This window comes from Prionailurus bengalensis, chromosome E2 (genome assembly GCF_016509475.1).
Source record: "Prionailurus bengalensis isolate Pbe53 chromosome E2, Fcat_Pben_1.1_paternal_pri, whole genome shotgun sequence".
NCBI lineage: Eukaryota > Metazoa > Chordata > Mammalia > Carnivora > Felidae > Prionailurus > Prionailurus bengalensis.
In genome coordinates, this window is record NC_057352.1 from 44,137,311 (window position 1) to 44,163,304 (window position 25,994).

Consider the following 25,994-nt stretch of genomic DNA (forward strand, 5'->3'; position numbering starts at 1 on the left):
TTCGTTTTGCATGGGCCTCACTGAGAATCAGGAGGTTTGGATAGAAATGGAGGGGGTGGATGGGGAGGGGGTCCTTGTAAGCTTAGGAATGGTGGTTAGCCTTATCTATAAAATGGGAATAGGAACACCTGTATTTTAAGGTTGTGAGAATTAATCGAGAGGATGCATGTGGAATTGTCAGGTATATAACAGGCTTTTAAAAATATATACTTACATGCAAAACATTGTCTCTCTAATTCCTAGGTGACTTGCCACTTGTATTTAAACTCACCTCATTTATTGATGGACCTCTCTTGTCCCCACTTTCTAATGTGGCCATGGAAATGTTTTGTGCCTTGGGTGGCTTGGAACCTTGGGAGTCTGAGTGGGGAAGGGTGGGTGAAATCTATTATTTCTGGGCCTGGGGGCAATTTCCAAAAATGATTCTGGCTGTCAGAATTAATGAATATGTGTTAATGCATGCCTCTGTATCTTAACTTGTCAACAGTGATGGACAGATGGTGGATGTCCCTCCATCTGCCTGTTCTTGTGGTTCTGACTCGATCATTGTCCCCTTTGGTTTTAGTTAGGGCAGAAGTGTTGCTCTCTAAGGAGAGGTTGGGTCACTGTGCCCTCAGCTCAAGCCTGCCAGTGATTTTATGTTTTTCCTTCTAGGTCTGCTGACATTTGTCAACTGTGCCTATGTCAAGTGGGGCACACGTGTGCAGGACACGTTCACTTATGCCAAGGTCTTAGCGCTCATTGCCATCATTGTCATGGGCCTCGTTAAACTGTGCCAGGGTAAGATGGGCCTGGGCTTGGAAGGAGGGTGAATGACTCCAGGAATTTGTGTGGATTTCCTGAGGAGGACATGGGAAATCTTGGCTTAACTGATCAGCTCATTCTATGTATATCCTAGACTGTCATTGAGAGTAAGACATCTGTTCCTGGGCTCCTTGGACCAGGCTGGCTTGGCCAACTGAACATGAGTCAGTCCCTCCCTCAGGGCTGTTTTCCCTTTGTGGAGGCTGGGAACATTGCAAGAAGGCAGCTGAGAGCCTAGGGATTCTTGAAACCTGGGTCGTGTGTAATTGGGTCATAAATGTAGCTGATGGGGATAGAGTGAGCCCTGCTGTGGCCCTGTTTTTGGTCTGTGACTTCCAGGCAGCAAGTAGGAAGACTTGGCCCTCCTTGAGAGGAGTGGGAAGGTGTGCATAGAAGGTGGATGGAATGTAGAAATGAGTGGTTATTTTGGAGTCTTTACTTTTTGCTTTTATTTAGCATTTGAACCCAAAGTCAGCTCTCAGCAAAATATTAAAATAGTATGAAGCACTGGCTTTCCTACATGTTGGCTTTAGAAAGCTTTTCATTCCTGAATCAGAGTAAACCAGCAGGGAGGGTAAAAGGCCTCATGAGGTCTCCTGAGCTCTTAGGGAAGTCCTGTGGTGTCTTTGGCCAAGGATATCTCAATCACTTACTTAGCAACCCAGTTCTATATTGTCTGTCTCTAAACTCAGCTGTGTTTACATTTACCAGGGAGAGGTGAGACCCCCTTCTCCGATCTATTGGTTTTAGAATTCAGAAAGCTCTGTTTTCAAGTGCCTTCGGTGATTCTGGTCCAGTACCTTGGCATATGTGCCAAGTTAGTACAGCCAGCCATCTGGATATCCCTGGAGTCTCAGGAACATCTCAGGTCAAATTGGGTAGCTGAATTAGCCTCCTACCAAGATCTGTGCCTTAGGAAACCACTGCTGTGAATGATGACTGACACCTCTCGGGCATGAAAACCCCTATTTTCCCTTCTCTTGCTGCACACCCATCCCTTTTTGATACATTGAAGGAATAGGTCTGCTTTTTGCAGGGGATTACAGCAGGCTTCCTTAGAAGTATGGATCTTGTAAGAAAAAAAAAAAGTATGGATCTTGTTTAAAAAACCTCCAGTGTGTCTAGAAGGTCTCTCTTCTGGGCAACTGGGTGCTGCTCCCTTGGCTTTCAACTGTGCGGGCTCCAGATGCCTCCAAGGAGAACGACAGGTGCCTAGGCTGGCTCTCCACGGGTGGAAGTGGCTTAGGCCTACCCTAGGCGCAGTGAGAGATAAGAAGACCCCAGTTCCTACATAGCCTGTGATTTCCTGCTGCATGCAACCGCAGCCCCTGCAATTAGAGCAACAGAGTTCCCTCCATGAGAATGAGAAAACTGTTTGACTACATTGTGCAGTGGTCTTGGCCAAAAGAGATAGTTCCACAGGAAGGTCTAATTGTTAGTTAAAAATGTAAAACAGGGTTATTTCTAAAAATAGGAAGAACTCTGGCCTACCATGAGGTCACTTGGAAATTCAGCAGAGCTTTGGAAAAGGTGTTATCACTTCAGAAGGCAGCCAGGAATGTTTTTGTTTTTCTGAGATTGTGTAATTTTGCTAAAGGAATATGAACTTTCTTGAGGGAGTGGGTGGGGTGATAAAGTACAGGGAGCTGGTGGTTGTTCTTTTGGTGTTAAATTATGTTTTTTTTCTTCCCTCTGCCCGCTTGCTTTTCCCTTCTTTTCTTGACCCTCCTCCTTTTTTCTCCCCTCTTCACTTCCTCTTTCTTACTGCCTCTCCCTGTTCTTCCTCTTCTCCCTATACCTTGCATCTCTCCCCTCCTTCTTCCTCTTCCTTCTCCCTGAACCCCTTCCCCTACCTGCCTTTGCCCCCACAGGACACTCTGAGCACTTTCAGGATGCCTTTGAGGGTTCCTCCTGGGACATGGGAGACCTCTCTCTCGCCCTCTACTCTGCCCTCTTCTCTTACTCAGGTTGGGACACCCTTAATTTTGTAACAGAAGAAATCAAAAACCCAGAAAGGTAACGGTGGGATCACACTCTTTCCCCCCAACTTGGCTGGAACGCCTGCTAATAGTGGGCACACTTGCCCTCCTCCCTCTCCTCCTTTCTCTTTCTCTCATTCCTTCTTCTTCTCCCTACTGCCCTTTCTCTAGCTTGGAGGAATTAGGGGGTAAGCTGGGAATGAGTGAAGGTGGGAAAGCCCCTGGCTCCTCACCCTCAGGTTTACACTGAAGGATCCCCAGGGTCCTTGCTCAAGGAGAGGTCCTTCAGTGGGCAGTAGCTGACCCAGCTGGGGCTAAGGTGTTAGAACCTCGTCTCTGGTGCTGACACTGAGGCCTGAGGAGCCAGGAGCTTATTCTGGGCAGCCAGTTCCCCAGCCTGACCTCCAGTCCCTGGAGGACACTGCTCCTCCTTCAGTGGGGTCCATTGGTCCTATTGTGGTGAGGATCAAATACTGATCCCCAGCTATCCTCACAGAGAAGGGTTTCTCTCTCCCCCTCTCCTTCTCCCTCTCTCCCTCGCTCTCTCTGTTTCTCCATGGAAAGGGCATGGGATTCATATCCATCTTTGACCATGTGGGGAAGAGGAGCGTGCCTCAAAGATTTAGAGCCAGGGAACTGTTAAACTTCAGAAAAATCCTTGGGTTAACTTTTTTTGACTCCAAGGATAGTTGATTCTAGGTAGTCCTGTCTCACTTGTCCTGACAGAAATTTGCCCCTGGCCATTGGGATTTCTATGCCAATTGTGACGCTCATCTACATCCTGACCAATGTGGCCTATTACACAGTGCTGAGCATTTCAGATGTCCTTGACAGTGATGCTGTGGCTGTGGTGAGTACCCATTTGCTCATCACCTTTTCATACTGAATGGCTCAATCTTTCTTTCTGCAGCCATTCCAGTTCTGCAGGGGGGGATGATGGGTCTAGGTTAGAGGGTGGGTGGGCTGCTCAGTAGTGATGGCATTTGTCCTGACAGCATAGGTACAGGAGGCTTATGAAAGCCTGTCCTGTGCTGAGTGCCTTCTGTGCTCTGCCCTCAGACATTTGCTGACCAGACATTTGGCATGTTCAGCTGGACCATTCCTATTGCCGTTGCCCTGTCCTGCTTTGGGGGCCTCAATGCGTCTATCTTTGCTTCATCAAGGTACTGTGTTTCTGCCTTACCAATAACAGACTGCGGTATTTAATCCCCTCAGGCTCTAGGTGAGCCTGTAAGAGCCCTTCTTTCTCTTGGATATATAGGGTGTATGTGTGTGTAAGCTAATATGCATGCATATGCTTGCCTTTGTGCAAACATTGTGTGCTTGAAGCTCACACTTCCACCTGAGACGAGGACAAACTGGTTAGAGGTAGAGCGGAGGAAGGTCGTAGCTTGGAGTAGTGATCCTGTCAGGGACTATACTCTATGCTCCTAGAGTGGGTTATCTGCAGCCCCAGGATTCATTCCTTTAGAAGATTATTATTGAGCACTTGCTGTGTACCAGGTATTAGTACAGGATAACTCTGCCCCTCATTTCAAAAACACTAAGGCTGGCAGGTAGGCTCTTGCTCTCCTCTCTGCATAGAGACTTATCTATAGGAGCACTTGTCTTTCCTCCTGTTTCAGAGAAAAGAGCAGTTCTGCTTTTCCAGGCTCACTCTGGGTTCTAGTACCACCCTCTTCTTTAGCATTTTGCTTCATCACTTGGCCCTTCTCTTTGGTGGATGTTCAGTTGGAGCCAGCTCTGCGCTTCTCTTATCTCTACTTAGTGAAATCACAAAACAACTTTTCTTATCCCCCTTCTTCCTTATGGACACACTTCTTGAGGGAATAGTATGCATTTTGACTGTCAGTCATTTTTCTAACCATTATACTTTGGCTTCTACTACCTAAAAAAATGTTCTTATTACCAGTGTACCTGTGTACATTGTGTACCAGTCCTTATCCTGCTGGATCCCCAAAGCAAGTGATGCTTACCACCCTTTACTTCTGAAACTATTCCTGTGACTCTGTGACTCTCTGATATCTGAGAGAAAGGCTTCTTTCCCGATTTCTCTTCCACTCACCTTATAAACGTTGCTGTCCCAGGACTGGGAGTGTAATAGATATTCAATAGATATTTTCTGCATGAACAGATAAGATGAACTAATAAAATAGTTTCATCCTGTTTATTTTTCTTACTAGTTTTGACACCTCAGTCCATGTACCTGGGGTCTCCCTAGGGTAACCAGAATAACAGAGAAATCAAAGTCTTGTAAAACAGTATGGTGTCATCTTCCCTTGCTTCAGCCTGGTGTGGCCAGGGTTGCACCAGATGTGACTCTTAACAAGTTACCCCACCCAGAGATAGTGTTTCCTATAGCCTTACCCTTACGGATTCCTAAGACATCCCAATTGGCTCTGTCAATCTTCTTCTTCTTTTTTTAATTCTTTAAATGTTTTTTTTTTTTTTATTAAATTTTTTTTTTCAACGTTTATTTATTTTTGGGACAGAGAGAGACAGACCATGAACGGGGGAGGGGCAGAGAGAGAGGGAGACACAGAATCGGAAACAGGCTCCAGGCTCTAAGCCATCAGCCCAGAGCCTGACGCGGGGCTCCAACTCATGGACCGCGAGATCGTGACCTGGCTGAAGTCGGACGCTTAACCGACTGCGCCACCCAGGCGCCCCAAAATGTTTTTTTTTTTTTATTTTTGAGAGAGAGAAGGAGTGAGAGAGACCGAGCATGAGAAGGGGAGGGGCAGAGAGAGAGGGAGACACAGAATCTGAAGCAGGCTTCAGGCTCCCAAGCTGTCAGCACAGAGCCTGACACAGGGCTCAAACCCATGAACTGCGATCATGACCGGAGCCAAAGTCAGATGCTTAACCAACTGAGCCGCCCAGGCACCCACCCACCCTTCCTCCCTTCCTTCCTTCCTTCCTTCCTTCCTTCCTTCCTTCCTTCCTTCCTTCCTTTCTTTTTAGGTTATTTATCTTTGAGAGAGAGAGCATGAGCAAGGAGGGGCAGAGAGAGAAGGAGAGAGAGAATCCCAAGCAGGCTCTGCGCTGTCAGTGCAGAGCCCCAGGTAGGGCTTGAACTCACAATCTGTGAGTTCAGAGATCATTACCTGAGTGGAAACCAAGAATTGGACACTTAATCGACTGAGCCACCAGACACCGCTCTTTTTTTTTTTTTTTTTAATGTTTATTTACTTATTTTGGGAGAGAGAAAGCAAGAGAGAGAAAGAGAGCAGGGAAGGGGCAGAGAGAGGGAGAGAGAAGGAGAGAGAGAGAGAGAGAGAGAGAGAGAGAGAGAGAGAGAGAATCCCTAGCAGGCTCCACACTGTCAGCACAGTGCCTGATGTGGGGCTCAATCCCACAAACCTTGAGATCATGAACTGAGCTGAAATCAAGAGTCGGACACTTAACTGACTGAGCCACCTAGGTGCCCCAGCTCTGACAGTCTTCTTAAAATACTTATGTGGTAGGTGCCTTTTAACCTCATTCAGCTATATTGTGGCATTGACAGGATGGGGGTGGGGATAGGGGATGCAGAGAGTAAGGGTCTGCATATAAAGGGGACTGCAGTGATGTCAAGATAATGCACAATTGTTTCTGTCTTACCTTCTCACTTTTTCTTTATTACCTATGTAGTTGTCTTTGTCTTTGTACTAGACACCTTTGCTGCACCAGGACATTATCTCCCCTTCCAACATCCCCTCTACCATATTTCTTCTCTACCTAGCACAAATTATTAACCTTGTGTGAGCCAACTCCCAATATCTTGCCCTATGACCCTTCCAGATGCTATCTTCAACTCCTATGGCTCCACCTGGATGGCCCACAGGTATCTCAATGCACTCCACTTGTGCTTTGTCTCTAGTTGTGATGTTATGTGCTATCAGTTCTCCTTGTGTGGCCTCTTTATTTTTCCCTTGGTGTCTACCCTCTTCTTCCAACTCAAACATGTACATGCATGCACACACATATATAAACACACACATGTAATGTATCACCAAATTTAGTTGAGGTTGTCACATATGTCTTGTTCTCTCCTAAACCAGGGTGTCTACCCTCATTCAGGCCTCTTCTCTTATGGGACAGTTGTCACAGATTGCTTTCTTGTGTGGCCTTCTCCCTATACCCTAGCCTCTCCCTCCTTTAGTTGGCTTCCATGATGCCCCCAGAGTCTCTGTGTCAAATCCTGTCAGGCCTTTACTTCAGAGCCACAGGTGACTCTCAGTGTTTGTTTAGACTCCACAGCATGGCCTGTGTGCAAGTTCTTTCCAGCTGTCTCCTCACACACCTTATCCTGGGACTGCAGGCATCTAGTACCAACCTTCAAGGAGGCCACCCTCTTTCACTCCTCCAAGCTTCTTTTGCCTTTGCCTATGCTGTTTCCCACCTACCCACTCACCTTCTGGCAAACTCCAACTCTTCTTCCCAGCGCAGATATGGTTATCTCTTGTAAGGTTTTTTATTCCCCCAGCCCACCCAAGCCTGGTGAATGCCATGTGTTCCATGATGATGCTGTACTCCCTGGTCTGTGGTTCATTTCTCTGCTGCTCTGTTTCTCAATCAGTAGGGCTCTTTGGGGACAGAGAGGAAGCCTGGGTTGTCTCTTTGAGCCCCAGGCTTGTCCTGTCCTATCATATATCAGGAGCTCGGGGCAGATAGAAAGAGAGAGCTGGCTGCCCTTCTTTAAACAGCCATTGTATTAAGTATGAAATTTGTGGGGTGATGGACTGGAGGTACCCTTGGTGGAATGGATTGGTGTGCCAGTGAGTGATGGGAGGGTGAGGCATTCATTGGGTGATTGGTGGGTTTTATAGCTGAGGGGCTGGCGGCTGTCCATGGCCAACAGTGAGGTAGGACGTGCCTGGATAATGTTGAAGTACCGTACCCATGGTTGGAGGTTGGAAACATCTGTGGGTAAAGTTGGGGTGAGGGTGAGGGTAGGTTGGGTTGGGCATGCATAGAGAGCATGTGATGCTCCTGAGACACTGCCTCCTGCTTTTTTCTGGAGCTCTGAGCCTAGTTTGTCTGAGGAGTATGGCTGCATGGCTAAGTGAAAGGATCATCCTGACACACTTCTTGTCCTTTTAGGTTGTTCTTCGTGGGCTCCCGTGAGGGCCACCTCCCAGATGTACTGTCCATGATCCACATTGAGCGTTTTACACCCATCCCTGCTTTATTGTTCAATGTAAGCTCTGCTGGGGCGGGTGTGGGGATTGTAGTCCCCTGCTGACATTATGAGAAGACTGGGTGGGAGGTATAGCAGCTTCTTAAGACATTTCCCAAGCCAAAGGGCACCTGGGTGGCTTGGTCAGTTAAGATATTTTCCAAGCCTCTTAGTGTTTATTCTCTTTTCTTAAACTTTTTAAAAAATATAAAAGTAAAACAGGGCACCTAGGTGGCTCAGTTGGTTGAGCATCCGACTTCAGCTCAGGTCATGATCTCATATTTCGTGAGTTCGGGCCCCACATTGGGCTCTGTGCGGACAGCTCAGAGCCTGGATCCTACTTCAGATTCCATGTCTCTCTCTCTCTCTCTGCCCCTCCCATGCTCACACTCTGTCTCTCTCTTTCTCTCTCAAAAATAAAAACACATTAAAATTTTTTTTAAGTAAAACAATTATATTAGAGAAGGAAACAGTACAAAAGAATATAAAATTGAATTTGTAAAATTTATCCATCTTTTCTGTCAGTAGTTCTTTTCTTCTCCTTCTTTCTAGCTCCTTTTTTTTTTTTTTTAATTTAATGAAAGCATATCTAGAAAAGCCAGTCCAGTTGTATATCAACTACCTAGGGGCCTCTATTCATACTATAGACATCATAGATTTATATACAGTAGATAGCAGTAAAGCATTTTACTAACATTTACTAACAAAATCAGTAAATTATGAAAGTATTCTAACAAATGAGAAAAGACCTGAAGTAGGACTGCCATTTTCTCATTTGCACTAAGGTGTTATATATATGAAGGCCAACAAAGGCCTTGAGAAACCTTACTCCAAGATTTGGTGGACAGTTTATTTATTTATTTATTTTTGTCATTTAGTTATTTTCTGGTTTCATTACTTAAGTTTAAATTTTGGATTCATCTGGAATTTATAGTGTATGGAGTGAGCGGGGGGAATTCACTTAATTTTTTCTCAAATGGCTAGCCAGCCATACCAATATCATTTATTAAATAATCCATTTATCCACAGTTTAAAATGATTCTCGTATAAAAATAATAGCTAATTTTTAGGGTGCTTCATATGTACCAAGTACAATTACATACCCCTTAAGTAGTATCATCAGCTCAACTTATCTTCTCTATTAACACCAACCTTCATTATTTAGCTTTGTACTGAATTTCTAAAAACTATTTTTTTTAATGCTTATTTATTTTTGAGAGATAAAGAGAGAGAGGGAATGTGTAGGGGAGGGGCAGAGAGAGAAGGGGAGAGAACATCTGAAGTGGGCTCCCAACTGACAGCAGTGAGCCTAATGTGGAGCTCGAACTCATGAACCACGAGATCATGATTTGAGCTGAAGTCGGAGGCTCAACTGACTCTGCTACCCAGGCGCCCTGAATTTCTGAAATCTAAACAGGGACTAAGGATACTTCTATAGTTTTTTCTTCCCCCCTGAAGTTTTCCTGGCAATTACATTTGTATTTCTCTTTATGAACTTCATTATTTTGTCAAGATAACATAAAATCTTCTCAGTATTTTTATTGGGATTGCATTGAATTTATAAATTTAGGGGAGATTTGACATCTCGTTTTTGAATCCTCTTTCACCCCACTTTTTTCAATACAGTCCCCTTTCTCTCCCCAGAATGGGCTCTTTTTGTTTTAAATCCTTTGTTGATAATAGGTGAAAAGATTAAATGGGGAAACTCCATATTTTTGAAGTTTAAGTAAATCTGACCTTTCCCAGGACTCTAGTCCCTGATTCTGTCTTCTAGGACTTTTTTGTCCCAGAGGGCAAATTCTGTCATACCTGTTTTATCAGGTGTATAGATCCATTTTGCCAATCTACATTTCTAAGACCCCAGGACAGTGAGTTGGTTCTGGAGGCATTTCCTCCATTTATAAGCCAGGTAGTTGGGACTCAGGAGTGATGGTCTCCAGAGGGCAGTGTGTTTCATGTTGAGGTTGATGCATCAAAGTGAGGAGGGCCTAAATATCTGCCATCAGAAGGGGAAAGGAGTCTGGCTTCTTATTGAAGTGCTTGCAAAAAAGAAGGGAGGCATTGTGTATAGGAAGAGCCAACAGAAGAGGGAGAGATGCCACCTTGAAGGTTAATGCAGAGAATTGACCTATCTGATGCCAAGGGGTCACTGAAAAGAACGGGAGGTAGTCTGGTAAGCTAAATCAGCAATGAACGGCAGATCTCGTATTGATTGCTGGGTGGTTGGAGTCTCCTGGGGTGGCCTGTTAGTGACAATGCCCACTCCTTCTTCCCATCCCCTCCTCCTCCAGTGTACCATGACACTCATCTACCTCACTGTGGAAGATGTTTTCCTGCTCATCAACTACTTCAGCTTTAGCTACTGGTTCTTCGTGGGCCTGTCTGTTGCTGGACAGCTCTATCTTCGCTGGAAGGAGCCTGAGCGGCTCCGGCCTCTGAAGGTCAGTGACTGTGGACAGACTAGGAGGGGTGGGCCATCTCCTGTAGGTGACTTCTCTGTACCCTGTTCCCGCATAGTGCTTTACCTCGTATCTCACCTCCCTCCATTTCAGCTGAGCCTGTTTTTTCCCATCGTGTTCTGCACATGCTCTGTGTTTCTGGTGATTGTGCCTCTATTCAGTGACACCATCAATTCCCTCATTGGCATCGGGATTGCCCTCTCCGGGGTTCCTGTCTATTTCGTGGGTGTTTATCTGCCAGAGTCCCAGAGGCCACTACTTATTCGGAATGTCCTGGGTAAGTTTCTTTGCCCATCACTCACTGCCTGTGTGTGTGTGTGTGTGTGTGTGTGTGTGTGTGTGTGTATGCGCGCATGCACACACAGATGTGTGCAGAAGTGGGAGTGGTGGCTAAAAGCTTCCCCTATACTAGTGATGTACTGGAGACCACGTGACTTCTCAGTGACATGAGCACTTTAGTTCTAACTTTAGAGTCCTATTTTTGGGTTAAAACACTCCCTCCTGAAAGTGCAATCCATGTGGGGAGATGGGGAGTCATGCATCACTTTCTGGTTGGGCATGGAATGGAGGACAGTGAGGCTTATGGGGTTAAGAGGCAAAGCCTGGCACAGGATACCCAAGGGACAAGTGGGAGGGGGCCATAGATATGCTTTAATCAACGTTGTGGTGTTCTTATTGGGGTTGTAGCTAACCATCAGTTTGCTGAATTCTCTTCTCTATTTTCATTTAGCTGCTATCACCAAAGTCACCCAGCAGCTTTGCTTTTGTGTCCTGACCGAGCTTGATGTAGCTGAAGAGAAAAAGGCTGAAAGGAAAACTGACTAGAGGCCAGAGGTGATGTCCCTTGAGGCCTGGAAGACCAGCCACAGCCACCAAAGTCCAGATGACAAGACTGTACAGGCCCAACTCTCTTGTTCTAAAGGATCTTGTGGGCCACATTATGTAAGGGGGCTCAGGGCCAATGGCCTGCTTTGGTGGCCACTCTCATTGGGAGCAGACTCAGGGTCTGAGGCCAGCCTGAAGGTGGGAACTGTATAGAAAGTGGTGGTGGGAGGGCTTGGGGTCAGGGGAATAGTTGTTTAGTTTTGTTTCTGGTGAGTAGGTACAGCTTACCAAACACTTGGCAAGTTGCACTGGGGAAAAGGAAGTGCTAGGTTAATAGCTGTGGCTGGTGGTTCTGAATTTGATATTTGAGGTTTGAATCAGAAGTCTCTACAAAAGGGGCTGCTTTATGGCAAGTTTTCCTCTGACCAGGTCCAAGCATCTGACTGTAGAGGCCTAAAATGCTATCATTTCTTCCTGTGACTCAAAGTCTTTCCCTGGAAAGACGGCTGTATTCCATTATTTATTGATATTATTTAATCCAGAACCCCAGTTCTAGCAAAGCATTGGTGTTCATTCATCTACCGAATGCCATAGACTGATTGTGTTTAAAAATTCAAAGTTACTCCAAACTGAGTCCCTCTGCCCTTAGAGGTGTCTCTGTGTGGTGGTGGATCAGACTCAGACCACAGATTTTTTGGTTTTAGCACATTCTTCTGTTGAGTCTTAGCTGCAAAGGTGAACTTTAAAGATTTTTTTAAACTCATGTATCAATTACACGTTAGTCAATAGGTCACAGATTACAAGCACCTGGCTCAAATCAGCAAGGACAAATGAACAAATTCATGAGTCAGAAGTCTGGTAATACTGCTATTTTGAAGGATAATCCTTTATTTTACTTGAGACCTTAGGTCTTTGTTCTAGATGATAGAAGGTAAATTTCTGGGTTTCTGGTATGAACTTTAAGAGGACATGAACTGTTCTAGAATTCAAGTGGATTACCTGAATTCTCTCAGCTGTCAATGGCTTAGAGACCGTCTCATGGACCCAAGCCACCAAATAGCTTGTTTCTTTCTGTAAGGGCCGGTGTGAGGGATGCTGTGCAGACCCACACAAGCCCACCTTGGTGCTAGAAGTGGTCATTTCCCTTTTCTGAAAACCTCACATCACGCTGCATGCTCCTCTTGTATCCCCAACACTGGGCTCTGTTTACACTCCGAGCTGTCTTGGTGTGGATCATCGGGATAGTGCATACCTGTCCTGTCTGCCTCCGCTTGCTGGAGGTTTGGTGGGCCTGCAGTCTCAGGAAGAGCTTGGTACTTCTGTGGACCTCTATTTTCTCCCTGTGGAGATAGTGAAGACTTAGGGGGGAGAAAGCTGCTTCATCCTCAAATCTGGCTCCTCAGCAGACTGCGTGATTGGAAGCAACTAATTCTGGTGCTCAGGCTGTGCTTTAGCATCCAGGTCAGGCCAGAGCAGATTTGGCCTAATGGATGTTCGTTCCCTCATGGACAGCCATGGTTGCGGTGGACTGTACATCTGTCCTGTGATGTGTCCAGACACTGTCATCCTGGGTCCAGAGGAACCTGCAGACTTGGCTCATCCCCTGCCTGGACTTCTTATCCTTTGGTTTTAGAATTGGTCAATTGTAAAGACAAGAATGAGGCAATCTCCCTTCCTGATCATTCTTTTCCACCAAATGGCCCCAGTCGCAGTCAGGGGAATGGCCTTGGTCATACTTGCTCAATAAAGACAATCAGGGGAGCATGAGCACAGCTGTCTTCGGTTCAGGGCATGCATGGATGAGAAAATGAGAGGACATTCCTACTGTCATTGGTTGGGTCAATAGGGAGTCTGTGCAAAGGCTGACTTGCCTAGACTGTGTAAACTTGACTCCTGTCTGAGGCAAGATGGCACTTTTCCCAGGGATCCTCTGGAGCTAATCATTGAAGTGGTGTGTGCTTGTCTTGAGGATCCCTGACCAAGGTTTTAGCTTTCTCCACTGAAGGAAGTGACCAGCTAGTCCCAAGAACTTGCTGCCCCCCACTGGCTCCTGGGGCCTCACACCCTAAGTGACCCCATACAAGCTTAGTGAGCCATGTCATCCCCCTCTCATTACTGGATGGCACCTGCATTTTTCCCCTCTGTGCTGGATACAGACTTCACCCAAGAACCCATCTGTGGGAGGGAAGCCAGAGACTCCCTACAGCACTCAAGCTTTGTGGTGGAATTAAATTTCTGCAAGGTCTTTGTTGTTCATCTCCTTCAATCCTTCTCCTGGTGTGCTAATCCCTTTTGCAGTAGGCACAGTATGTGAGGTTGTCAGCCTTTAATGTTGGCAAACCTTAATGAGTATAGAAACAGCAGTGAGCACATTATAATGGCACTGAGTAGTTTTTAAGCCTTTGTTTCTATGCCTACAGGAGACGAAGATGACTAGTATTACACATGTAAATTGCTGCCTGTTACTTACAGCACTGAATTGTACCTTTGTGGATAGTTAGGATGGTAAACTAACATTTTGTTGGTTTTGTAGCCACAAGAGTACATATGGAATTTAATCACTTTGGCAGGTTTAACATAAATCTAGGAATATAGGAAAGACCTACAAAATGAACATAAAGTGAAAGAATGGGTGGAGGCAGGTTAGAGAGAGATACTTAAGAAATTATAAAAGATGTGGGTAGAAGACATCCCTGTGCAACTCATCTTTCCATGTGATGGGTGTTCGTGCCACAGGGCAAGAAGGCACATTTTGAATCAAAATTTCTGTGTATTATTTTCCTAGACCTGTACTATCCGGTACAGTTAACTATTAGGCACATATAGCTAATTAAATTTAAAAATATTGACTCCTCAGTTGCACTAATCATGAATTTTAAGAGCTGAGCCACATATGGCTAGTGGCTACTATTGTACAGTACAGATATAGAACATAATTATTGTGCATGAAGTTCTATGGGACAGTGTTCTCTTAGAAGAATAAATGCCAACTCAGAGCAAAGATGTGTGGTATGGAATGAAGTAGGGACAGTGTTTGCTTATAGGGAGTCCAAGTTCCGTTAATCACTTTTTAGTGAGTACTGTGCATAGTTAACATTTCTCATTGGAAAGCTAAGTTCAGGATATGCTTTTCTTTTCGTCACTTGCCTGAAGTCCTTTGTGTCTAAGGTAAATCCTGAAAGCTGTCTCACTAACCACCGCCCCCCCCCCCCCCCCCCCCGCCCATTTTTGGTCGAGGGTGGGGATAGGAGATAGGAGGTACAGTGGGAAAACATGTAAAGCCATTCAGATTTAAAAGGTTTTTGAGGAGGGACAGCTGGGTGGCTCAGTTGGTCAACCATCTGACTTCAGTTTAGGTCATAATCTCATCGTTAGTGAGTTCCAGCCCTGTGTCTGGCTCTGTGATGACAGCTTGCAGCCTGGAGCCTGCTTTGGATTGTGTCTCCTCCTCTCTCTGGCCATCCTCCACTCACCCTATGTCTCTCTCTCTCAAAAATGAATAAAAATTTAAAAAATATTAAAAAAAAAGGTTTTTGAGGAGTGTCTGGGTGGCTCAGTCCATTGAGCATCCAACTTTTGATTTTGGCTAAGATCATGATCCTAGGGTTGTGGGATCAAGCCCGCATTGGGCTCTGCACTGATTGTGGAGCCTGCTTAAGTTTCTCTCTCTTCCTCTGTTCCTCCCCTACTCACTCTCTCTAAAAAAATAAAAACTAAAAGGTTTTCAAGGAATGACTTGCTCCCATTTTTAAAGTTAGTTTTTATTAAACATAAGAGTATCACATTCATACATATCCTGTTCTTTCTGGCACCACTGCCAAAGGAAGACAGCAGTCTTTACAACCATTATCAGAGTCAGGAAACAGGGTGGTAGAGACAGCTGTTAACTTAAAACCTCTCATAGCTCAAGCAGATTCTACTTCCATCTCTATGGCCACAACTATCCAGTCTTTGCTGCTATAAGGGACCAACTATAGCCCTTCTAGATTCCATCCAAAGAAAGGCTTTTACTGGAGGCAGGTGGCCGGGTGGTATGAGAAAGCTAAATCTTAGTGTTGAGGAAACAGGAGGCTCTCCTCCACTTACTGGCCTTAGTGTAGGAGTAGAATGGGAAAATCCCCAGGCCAGGAAGCATCATTTTTACAGCATTTTTCCCCCCAGACTATAGAGTCACTTTTGATTGAGACAAAGGGGCCCTACTGTTACTGAAAAAGACACACTCCTTTAGCACAGGTTTTCACTGGTAGGAGGGTGCTGTTGGACATGGGTTTTCCCTTCTACTTGTTAAGCTAAGAAACCCAAGGATGTTACTAGGGTGGCTGAAGCTGCAGTTAGAGCCCTCAAGGGCCTGTGATAGAATCTCATGGGATCATCAGTCTGAATCCAGGTCATGGGGACTATCATAGCCAAACTCCTTCTGCACATCCAAAGGGTATTTGCTCCACATCTGTGGTCTGCTGTTGCCTCTTTCCTCTTCACTGAAGCTGTCGTATTCATCAGAGCCTAGAATGATAAAAGAAATGGGCTGTTTGAGTTTCTAGGTGGCCACGACAACCCTTTACCATCTCAAGAAGGTCTGGGTTTTTTGTTCTCTATTCTAAAATACTTGCTTAGTGAAGAGAATTTTGAATTTAAAAAAGCAGGGGAGGGCACCTGGGTGGTTTAGTCAGTTGAGCATCCTACTTCGGCTCAGTTCATGATCTCACGGTTTGTGAATTCGAGCCCCTTTGGTTTCTCTGTCCCCTTCCCCTGCCCTGCTTGTGCTCTCTCTCTCAAAAATAAAAAAAAAAGGCAATCCTATTTCTCTACCACCTAAACCAAATCCCTCAACACTGGAATATTTTTTCATTTCTCCCCCTAAGTATAGCATTTTTTTTTGTTGTTGTTATAATAGTTGTAGTCATACTGTAAATATAGTTTCATGTCTGCCCCTTTCAACATATCACAGGCACTTCCCCAAAAGAATATTCCATAGTTTAATTGTTCCTCCATTAACAGAGACCAAGAAGTTCTTTTTGTTGGCACAAAGAACATAATCACTGAAGGAATTTTATCATCAGAGTACCTCTCCTTCTTCCTTCCCCAGGGTACCATGCCTGTGTTGCAGCTTCCTCAAAATGGTATAAACACAGCAACTTCTTTGAGAAGTTATATAACTGATTTGTCAAAATCCTAGCTCTGCTCCTACTGGCAAACCTCTCCAATACTTTCCTGACTGAGCGAGAGAAGAGACACTGAGATACATGATTCCCTTAATCCCAATCACTAAAGTTAGTGCAATACTGTTCTGGAGACAGGATGAGGCTCAGTGAGCCATTAACTATGTCCCCAAGACCCACAGACAGGCCATGAAAGAACCAAGGGTTCAAACCCATCCCTGACTGACATTAAAACCCCAGTAGGCCCCCTGGAAACACTGGTCTTTGGGGTTCCTAGAGCTCCAATGGCTTGTGGGTGAGCTGCTGGGAATGGTAGAGAAGGAAAGCCAGTTAAGATGTAAGTGAACCGTGCTCACACCTCAGTCTTAGATGCCACCAGTCCCTTCCCATCCAACATTGCCACCCACGTACCTCTGGAATCTTCATCTCCATCACTGTTCTCCTCCTCTGGGTACTCATTGCGCCAGTTACTCTCACTATTCTCATCATCATCATCTTCATAAATGTCTTCTGGTTGCTGGTCATCATTCACCTGCACATCTCAACACAATCATGAGTATAAATCAAAACCTCTAAGGTTGTAGGGGGGAAGCTATTAGCAGACCAACTTGGAGAGATCATTTAAGAGCACTGTGTGAAAGGGGCGCCTGGGTGACTTAGTTAAGCGTCCAACTTCAGCTCAGGTCATGATCTTACGGTGAGTTCGAGCCCCGTGTCGGGCTTTGTGCTGACAGCTCACAGCCTGGAGCCTGCTTCAGATTCTATGTCTCCCTCTCTCTCTGCCCCTCCCCTGCTCATGCTCTGTCTTTCTCTGTCTCAAAAATAAATGAAAAAAAACCAAAAACATTAAAAAAATTAAGAGCGCTGTGTGAAAATGAGGCAGCCTAGGAGCTGCTTTGAATCTGCTGCACAAGAGGCTATAGTAACCTTAGGCTACAAGATAGTGACAACAGCCCTATTCCCCACTCAGAGTCCAGCTCCAGGCATTACAATCCTGATAGGATGAACTCCACCAGAAGGGAACACACCAGGCTGGGGAGGAGAGACAGCTCTGAGCAGGTGATGGCAGTGATCTTCAAACTTTAGGATAGCCAGGTGGGAGAGGGATTAAATGGATTATGGGTGATGCCAAAAATCAGAACCAAAACTTGAGTGTAAGGGCAGGAAGAGGGGCTATGCAATGGTCCAGGGTGGGTTCTTGACTGTGAGACTATGGTTGCAGTGTAGGTATGGGATAAATATGCCTTTCACCATTTTAGAATTTGTTTTAAGAATAATGATGTCTGGAGCGCCTGAATGGCTCAGTTGGTTATGTGTCAGACTCTTGATATTGGCTCAGGTCATGATCTCATGGTTGTGAGATCAAGCCCTACATCAGGCTCTGTACTGAGTATGGAGCTTTCTTGAGATTCTCTCTCTGCCTCTCCCCTGCTTGCACATTCTCACTCTCTCAAAATAAACAAACAATATCAACAAAAGAGTTGGAATGCCTGGGTGGCTTGGTTGAGTATCCAACTTTAGCTCAGGTCATGATCTCATGGTGCCATGATCTCATGGGCTTGATGCTGTCAGTGCAGAGCCTGCTTTGAATCCTCTGTCCCCACCCTTTCTGCCCCTCCCCCGCTGGTGGAAAAAAAATAATAAGGATGGCAGGAGCACCTGGGTGGCTCAGTTAAGAGAGTGACTCTTGATTTTGGTTCAGGTCAAGATCCTGCGGTTCATGAGATCAAGCCCCATGGCAGGCTCTGTGTTGACGGTAAGGAGCCTGTGTGGGATTCTCTCTCTGCCCCTCCCCTGCTCATGTGCAGGGGCATGCCCTCTATCTCTCTCTCAAAGTAAACAAACTTAAGAAAAAACAAAACAGAATAATGATGTCAAGGGGCGTCTGGCTGGCTCAATCAGCAGAGCATGTGACTCCTGATCTTGGGGTCATGAGTGTGAGCCCCACAATGGATGTAGAGCTCACTAAGAAAAATAAATAAAGATGTCAGGATGTTAGTTTTCTTCTTCTTTTTAAAAAAAGAATTTTTTTTTAACATTTATTTATTTTTGAAAGACCGAGAGACAGACAGTGAGCAGGGGAGGAGGAGGAGGAAGAGGAGGAAAAGGAGGAGGAGGAGGAGGAGGAGAGGAGGGAGAGGGAGGGAGGGAGGGAGGGAGGGGGAGGGAGAGAGAGAGAGAGAGAGAGAGAGAGAGAGAGAGAGAGAAACAGAATCTGAAGCAGGCTCCAGACTCTGAGTTGTCAGCACAGAGCCTGATGCAGGGCTCGAACCCACGAACTGTGAGATCATGACCTGAGCCAAAGTCAGACGCTTAACTGACTAAGCCGCCCAGGTGCCCCAGGATGTTAGATTTCTTAATCCAAGGATCCCCCCCCCTTTTAAGATATAATTTTAAAAAAAGCTTTTATTACCATTCATGTTTAAGAATTTCTGGTTTATTTTCTAAGTCCCCATGTTTTTCCCCAAGGGTGGATGGTATAAATGTTAAAAATGATATTGCAAACTTTATAAAAGATGTATTAAGAGCAAACATTATCAATGTAGACCGTTGTTCCCAAAATTTCTTGCACTAAACCCAGGTTCCCAGGAAGCATTTAGAATAAATGTTTCCATTTAAGCAAGAACAAGAAGAGGTAAGAACAACCTTGAACCCAGTGGATGCAAAGCATCCTGACCAGAGAATTGCTTAGGCTACCTCATGCCCCTCATCCTCATGGGTCCCCTTACCAGCTCCCACTCCTGGCTATAGGGCTGCACGGAGAGGATGTTCTCAATCCATCCTGGAGTGGCCATCTCCAAGTAGTAAATGTCATATACATAGTCATCCTTCTGTTCCTCCTGGTGCCCAATTCTTGGTCCATCCTCAGATACAGCCAACCGCTCACGGATCAACTCTATAGAATTGCAGAGGATCACATCTGGGTCAGAGATCTATAAAGAAATCAAGAGATAATACATACATGATCTAAACCATCGATGTTCCAAAAGGAGGAATCTAAGATTTGAGTGAAAGAAGCCTCTCTATAGTTGTCTATGTTAAATTCAAGATTCTTATTCCCATGTCCTACTAGTTTCTTCTTAATTAGCAATGAAATTAAAAACTCAATTATCTCTAAAAACTTAATGTGTAGTTTTTCTTTTGAAATAGACACTTATAGGCTCCTGTCCTTTTGTGCTTGGCTGACAGAAGAGAGCACATGGAAAGATGGGCCTGAGGAGAGGGCCAGCAGAGCTGGCTGGTCTTGTCCCCACGTCTTCTAAGCCCCTTCAGTATGATGTTCTCCCCTTAGGGATCTGCATTTTGTGTGGCCTCCTACAGGGGTCTAAAGGCGATTCCTGGACTCATGACTACCACCACCTGGCTTGCCCACAATGATGTCCCACTTTTTTTTTCAATAAATATTTTTTAAGTTTCTTTTTTAAATGTTTACTTTAGAGAAAGTGTGTGTGTGAGGCAGGGGATGGACAGAGAGAGAGAGAGGGAGACAGTGGATCTGAAGCGGGCTCTGCATTGACAGCAGAGAGCCTGATGTGGGGCACAAACTCATGAACTGTGAGATCACGACCTGAGCCAAAGTCAGACGCTTAAGTGACTGAGCCACCCAGGTGCCCTAATGATGTCCCTCCCACTTTTAATCACAAACCAGGAGTGAACTCCCCTATAATCCTACTGCTAGAAAGAATAGCTCAGGATAGATTGCCCCAGAATAGAACTGGCCCAGGGAAGAGGTACTCCAGGGCAACAGGCTGTGTCATCCAGAGTAGCATAGGTCAATTTGCAAACCCAGGGGGGCATGCTACAAATGACCCCTCTCAAAGGGTTCATCGGAGGAGGCTGTGTAGCTCAAACCAGATACCATATTGGGAGGAATGTTGCATAGCTAAGGCAGATAAAGGGAGACCAGACTTAGAAGATGAAGGGAATTAATTCTTTCTTGCTCCAAAGTCAAAAGGAACTAGAGATGTCACTTTTTGTGCAGGCTGTTGACCAACCTCAAAACTGTTCACAAGCAAAGTTCTGGCTCCCATTTATATGCCCCCCACCCTTAGTCCAGCAAATCATGCAGCCATTAAAATATTTACAAAGACTAGCAAACAGAAAAATGCCATACTCTGAAGACAATAAGCTGATTTTATACTCTGAAGACAATAAGCTGATTTTACTCCAATTACCTTTGTGATGGGGGTAAAATAGGTGATTTTTTTCCCTTTTTACTTTCCTGTATTTTTTCTTAAAAAAAAAAAAAAATTTTTTTTTTTTTCAAATGTTTGTCTATTTTTGAGAGAGACAGAGAGCACAAGCCAGGGAGGTGCAGAGAGAGGAGACACAGAATCCGAAGCAGGCTCCAGGCTCTGAGCAGTCAGCACAGAGCCTGCTGTGGGTCTCAAACCCAGGAACCGTGAGATCATGACCTGAGCTGAAGTTAGTCGTTTAACCAACTGAGCCACCCAGGCACCCCTCCTATATTTTTTCAAAATTTCTATAAGGAACATCTATCATTTTTATAAAAGAAAAATTATTCTTTAGTCTAGTCTATGTGTATGCTGGTATAAACATACATACTATCTTGCCAGTCTTCATGGTTATCACTTTAATGGTGCAGGCAGTTGTGTATGTCAATTTGTCAGTTTTTAGCCTATATCTACAATGCTGCAATGAATGTGTTTCCTGCATGTGAAAAATGGGGATAAAACACCTACCTCATAGGGTTTGCATGAGGATTAAAGGAGTTAAATTAAAAGAAAACACAACAAGGACTTAGCATAGTACTTAATGCACAGTAATTACTTAGTAAACCAACAGTAGCTTTTGTTAAGACCATAGCTATTTGCTTCTGAATTATTTCCCTAGGATAAATCCTGGGGTTGAGATCACTAGATAAAATGAACTGAACTTTTTCACTTTAAAAAATATATATAGGGGTGCCTGGGTGGCTCAGTTGGTCAAGCGTCCGACTTCAGCTCAGGTCATGATCTCGCGGTCTGTGAGTTCAAGCCCCACGTCGGGCTCTGTGCTGACAGCTCAGAGCCTAGAGCCTGTTTCAGATTCTGTGTCTCCCTCTCTCTCTGGCCCTCCCCCGTTCAGTTCATGCTCTGTCTCAAAAATAAATAAACGTTAAAAAACAACAAAAAAAAAAAAAAAAAAAGAAAAAATATACACTGTATAAAAAATATATACAGTTTTTTTTTTTATTTTTTTAGAGAACGCAAGAGAGGAGGGAGAGGAGCAGAGAGAGAGAACAAGAGAATCTTAAGCAGTCTCCATGTTTAGCGCAGGGCCTGACCTGGGCTCTTCGGTTTGATCACATGACCCTGAAACCATGACCTGAGCCAAAATCAAGAATCAGAAGCTCTACCAACTGAGCCACCCAGATGCCCCAGAACTTTTTCACTTCTTAAGATTTCCTATTAAATAGTACTTTATTTGCTTAAAATTTAAATGGTGTCTTGGGGCGCCTGGGTGGCGCAGTCGGTTAAGCGTCCGACTTCAGCTAGGTCACGATCTTGCGCTCCGTGAGTTCGAGCCCCGCGTCAGGCTCTGGGCTGATGGCTCAGAGCCTGGAGCCTGTTTCCGATTCTGTGTCTCCCTCTCTCTCTGCCCCTCCCCCGTTCATGCTCTGTCTCTCTCTGTCCCAAAAATAAATAAATGTTGAAAAAAAAAAAAAATTTAAATGGTGTCAAATTAATGAGAAATGTAATGTGGCAAAAAATACTGTCACTACTTTTGTTAAATTTCTTTATATGTTTGGATGGCTTTAGAATCCCAACAATAAAATAAATTTAGGTAGGGGTGCCTGGGTGGCTCAGTCAGTTGAGTCTCTGACTTCGGTTCAGGTCATGTCACAGTTCGTGGGTTCAAGCCCCACATCAGGCTTTGCTCTCACAGTGCTCTGGATTCTCTGTCTCCTTCTTTCTCAGCCTCTCCCTGACTTGCACACATGTACATGCATGCACACTTTCTCAAAATTAAAAACATTAAAAAAATAAAAATAGGGGCGCCTGGGTGGCTCAGTCGGTTGAGCGTCTGACTTTGGCTCAGGTCATGATCTCGCGGTTTGTGAGTTCGAGCCCCGTGCTGGGCTCTGTGCTGACAGCTCAGAGCTTGGAGCCTGCTTCAGATTGTCTCTCTCTCTCTGCCCCTCCCGCATTCACACTCTGTCTCTCTCTCTCCTTCAAAAATAAACATTAAAAAAAATAAAAATAAAAAAATAAATTGAAGTAGTTTTAAAATAGGTTCCAAGCTATTTTTAGGATTGCTGATAAAGCCATGCTATTTTCCAAAAGCCTTGCATCAATTGTAAGCACTACAATTGTGTACCATTTTAATCTAGCCTTGCCAGCAGTGCTATCAATCTTTCCCCTGCTAGTCTAGTAGACATAAAACCCCAAGTTTGCTTTCAGTTTAAATCCATTTTTAAAAAGATAATTATTATGGACAAGCATTTTTTTAAACCTGTGATTAATTCTACAGCTGTGTTTTTGAATAGCTGTTTAAAAGACAATCCTGAGGGGCGGTTAAGCGTCTGGATTTTGGCTCAGGTCATGATCTCTTGGTCTGTGAGACTGAGCCCCCTGTTGGACTCTATACTCACAGCACAGAGCCTCCTTGGATTCTTTCTCCCTTTCTCTCTGCCCCTCCCCCACTTGCACTCCTCCCCTCTCTCCAAATAAATAAACATTAAAAAATATTTATGGTACATATAAAAAAAGACGAGACATTTTTGTTTTGTAATAAATAAGGCGGTGGCCAATTACTACTCCTTAGTAGCTCTTTTTTTGAGATAAGCTATCAAGTCTGTCCTTTTCTCTGTCTTCTTAATGTCAGTGAAGATCATTTTTGTTCCAGGGATGTACTTTCTGGGATTATCTAAATACTCTATCAGTGTCACCTCTCCCCAGGGGTTCTTTGTTCTTGTTGGCATCTGTGTAAGAAAATCCAGGGGCCTGACCTATCTTGCACACACTGGACCATGGAGATCTGGCTCAGTCTTGTGTTTGCCTTGCCTCTCGTTTCGACAGTATGGCACGGGGCATTCTTTTGGACAAAACTCTTGCCTTTCTCAACGTCACCCATTTTTAAATTGCTTTCTTCACATGGAGACTGAAGATGCCCACTGGCAAGCCGGATGTCCCGCTCTCTGATATGCAAACATTTTTGATGTGTTTAGTTTTTATTGCATTGTCGGGAAGTCTGTGTTCACATCCTTCATCAGCTTATACACTAGTTTTTCTTTTAAAATTGAATGAGCTCTTTGGTTGATTCAATTCCACCGAACGTTGGTTTACTTTTTAAGCTATTTGACTTATAAATCAGTTTTCAATTAGTTTTGGTAAAAGATGTGGCTGTCATCATCATGCACAAATTGTTAGCCAAGTATACCAGCATCATGATGAAATATTTTTTGCTTGATATATTTGGAATTAAAATTTCAGTTTTTAAACTTTAACTTTTAAAAGGAGTGAAGAGTGAAGTTTATTAAGTTTTTTTTAAGTTTATTTTGAGAGAGACAGAAAGAGAGTGCAAGCAGGGGAGGGACAGAGAGCAAGGGGGACAGAGGATCTGAAGCAGGTTCTATGCTGACAGCTGAGAGCCTGATGTGGGTATCAAACTCACGAACCATGAGATCATGACCTGAGCCAAAGTGAGAGGCTTAACCAAATGGGCCACCCAGGCGCCCCAAGTTTTTTTTGTTAAATCAGTGGGGGGTGAACCTTTTAGTTTGAGAGTTTTCTATTTCTATAGTCTGAATACAAGTAGCCTTTGTTTTTTGGAACTGAAGTACAAAACAAATTTAGTAAATCTAACAATGGAAAGACCACTGGATTAAATGTGAAGAGACTTGCATTCTAGACTTAAATCTGCCTCAAACTTGATTCGCTAGGGAGAACTAGTCCTTTAACCTTCCTCTGATGAGTTTTTCCATCTGTTTTATCTTTACATTGCTCAAAACCCTCCAGTAATTACCCAGCTAAGGGTGAAGGCAATGTGTCCCTGCAAGCATCTTCAAGGGGCGCCTGGGTGGCTCAGTTGATTAAGCGACCGACTTCGGCTCAGGTCGTGATCTCACGGTTTGTGAGTTTGAGCCCCGCGTCGGGCTCTGTGGTGGCAGCTCGGAGACTGCTTTGGATCCTGTGTTTCCCTCTCTCTCCCCCACCCCCGCTCACACTTTGTCTCTGTCTCTCTCAAAATTAAATAAACATTAAAAAAAATAATAAAAAAAAGTACCTTCAGGGTCGGGGTATCTGGGTGGCTCAGTCGGTTAAGTGTCCAACTCTTGATATCAGCTTAGGTCGTGATCTCGGGGTTCGTGGGTTTGAGCCCCACATAAAGTTCTATGCTGACACCTCAGAGCCTGGATGGAACCTGCTTTGGTTTCTGTGTCTCCCTCTCTCTCTCTGCCCCTCCCCTGCTCCCGCTCTCTCTCAAAAATGAACAAAAATTAAAAGTATCTTCAGGGTCTAACAGGAATCCTTTCCCAAATTCCTTATTATTCTCCCAGAGTTCACTGAGCTCCAGGCACACTGGTCTTGAAAACACCAAACTGCCTTTTCTTCACATATCCACTGTACTTTGCCATTCACCTCCTCCAAGTCCTCACTGAAATGTCATTTTCTGAGACCCTCTGTAATGGAACCAATCTTTTCCTGCCCCCCCCTTCCCTGTACAGCCCTTATTAAATTTGTTTTCTGTTTCTCTCCTCTACCTGAACGTTAAGTCCTCAAAGCTATATCCACAGAACCTAAGAACAATGCCTGACACATAGTGGGCACTCAGTAAATACTGATGAATGAATAAGTTAATCTGTAAAAGGAGGTTATCTCGGCTGATAGATCATTCATTCATCAGTAAGGCGAAGCTGTGTGCCTCCTCTTGACTGTGTGCTAAGTGCCCAGACCCTGGCACTATCTGTCCGCGGGAAGGCCAGCGCTCTGCTCCCGGCGGCTACTCACTTTGGAGGAGACTGCGGCGGCGGCGGCGGCGGTCTCTGGGTCTCCTTCCTCATGGACTAGGTCGAACAGCTGGAAGCTTCCGTCCTCGGTGGCTTCTGGGTTTCCCGGCACGTCTTCGGACTCTAGGCTACCCGACGGAATTCCTGAGGATCGGCGGCTAGAAATCACCCTGTAGCGGCCCTCCTGTCGGATCTCCCGAGCCGAAGCGCGGAGTTCTCGGCGAATACGCTGCTGGCTGCCCCGGGAAGGGCGCAGGGCGGCTCGAACGAGCTCCTGGACTGGCTCCTCCTGGGAGGTGGTAGGGAAGAGCAGCCGGGGTAAGCAGGCGGCTCGTCAAGGGGTCAGGGATACAACTTCCCCCCATTTGCGCCCTAAGATCCCCTTCAGACATCGGCTCCATCCCGCCCAATACCTGGGAGCGCACGGTGGCCACCAACTGGAAGACATTATTCTCTGGCCCTCTCTCCACATCCTCTGGAGGCGTCTTTTGGGCTACCGACTCGACGCCGCCCCTCCGCAGGCGCTTACAAGAGAGGACAAGAGCTTCGACAGCCTCTGCGCTACGCTTCCGCTTCACGCGAAGCACTGCAGTCCTCCCGGCCTCCATACTGGCTGTCGCGGAGGACTCTGGGAACCCGTGGGCGTACGACGGG

General features: G+C 45.1%; 2 protein-coding genes and 1 pseudogene across 4 annotated transcripts in view; 1 reads left to right on the forward strand and 2 right to left on the reverse strand.

Annotated features, from left to right (window-relative positions):
• SLC7A6 (solute carrier family 7 member 6) overlaps window positions 1-14,229 on the forward strand; it is a 35,941-nt gene extending 21,712 nt beyond the window's left edge. For all 3 annotated transcript variants that reach the window (XM_043600925.1, XM_043600926.1, XM_043600927.1), the window contains exons 3-10: window positions 655-780; window positions 2,676-2,820; window positions 3,510-3,633; window positions 3,843-3,946; window positions 7,869-7,965; window positions 10,236-10,385; window positions 10,497-10,680; window positions 11,134-14,229. In XM_043600925.1, the coding sequence (XP_043456860.1) occupies window positions 655-780; window positions 2,676-2,820; window positions 3,510-3,633; window positions 3,843-3,946; window positions 7,869-7,965; window positions 10,236-10,385; window positions 10,497-10,680; window positions 11,134-11,228 (1,025 nt within the window). In that variant the 3' untranslated portion in view covers window positions 11,229-14,229. The remainder of the gene's footprint in view (window positions 1-654; window positions 781-2,675; window positions 2,821-3,509; window positions 3,634-3,842; window positions 3,947-7,868; window positions 7,966-10,235; window positions 10,386-10,496; window positions 10,681-11,133) is intronic.
• Window positions 14,230-14,968: 739 nt separating this feature from the next.
• Window positions 14,969-25,972, reverse strand: SLC7A6OS (solute carrier family 7 member 6 opposite strand). The gene is made up of 5 exons (XM_043600928.1): window positions 25,754-25,972; window positions 25,342-25,629; window positions 19,117-19,320; window positions 16,799-16,919; window positions 14,969-15,731 (listed from the first exon to the last, which is right to left on the reverse strand). Exons 1-5 carry the CDS (start codon window positions 25,946-25,948, stop codon window positions 15,601-15,603), a joined length of 939 nt encoding a protein of 312 aa, XP_043456863.1. The 5' UTR covers window positions 25,949-25,972; the 3' UTR covers window positions 14,969-15,600.
• LOC122495142 lies at window positions 23,033-23,856 on the reverse strand (annotated as a pseudogene).
• Window positions 25,973-25,994: the final 22 nt, after the last annotated feature.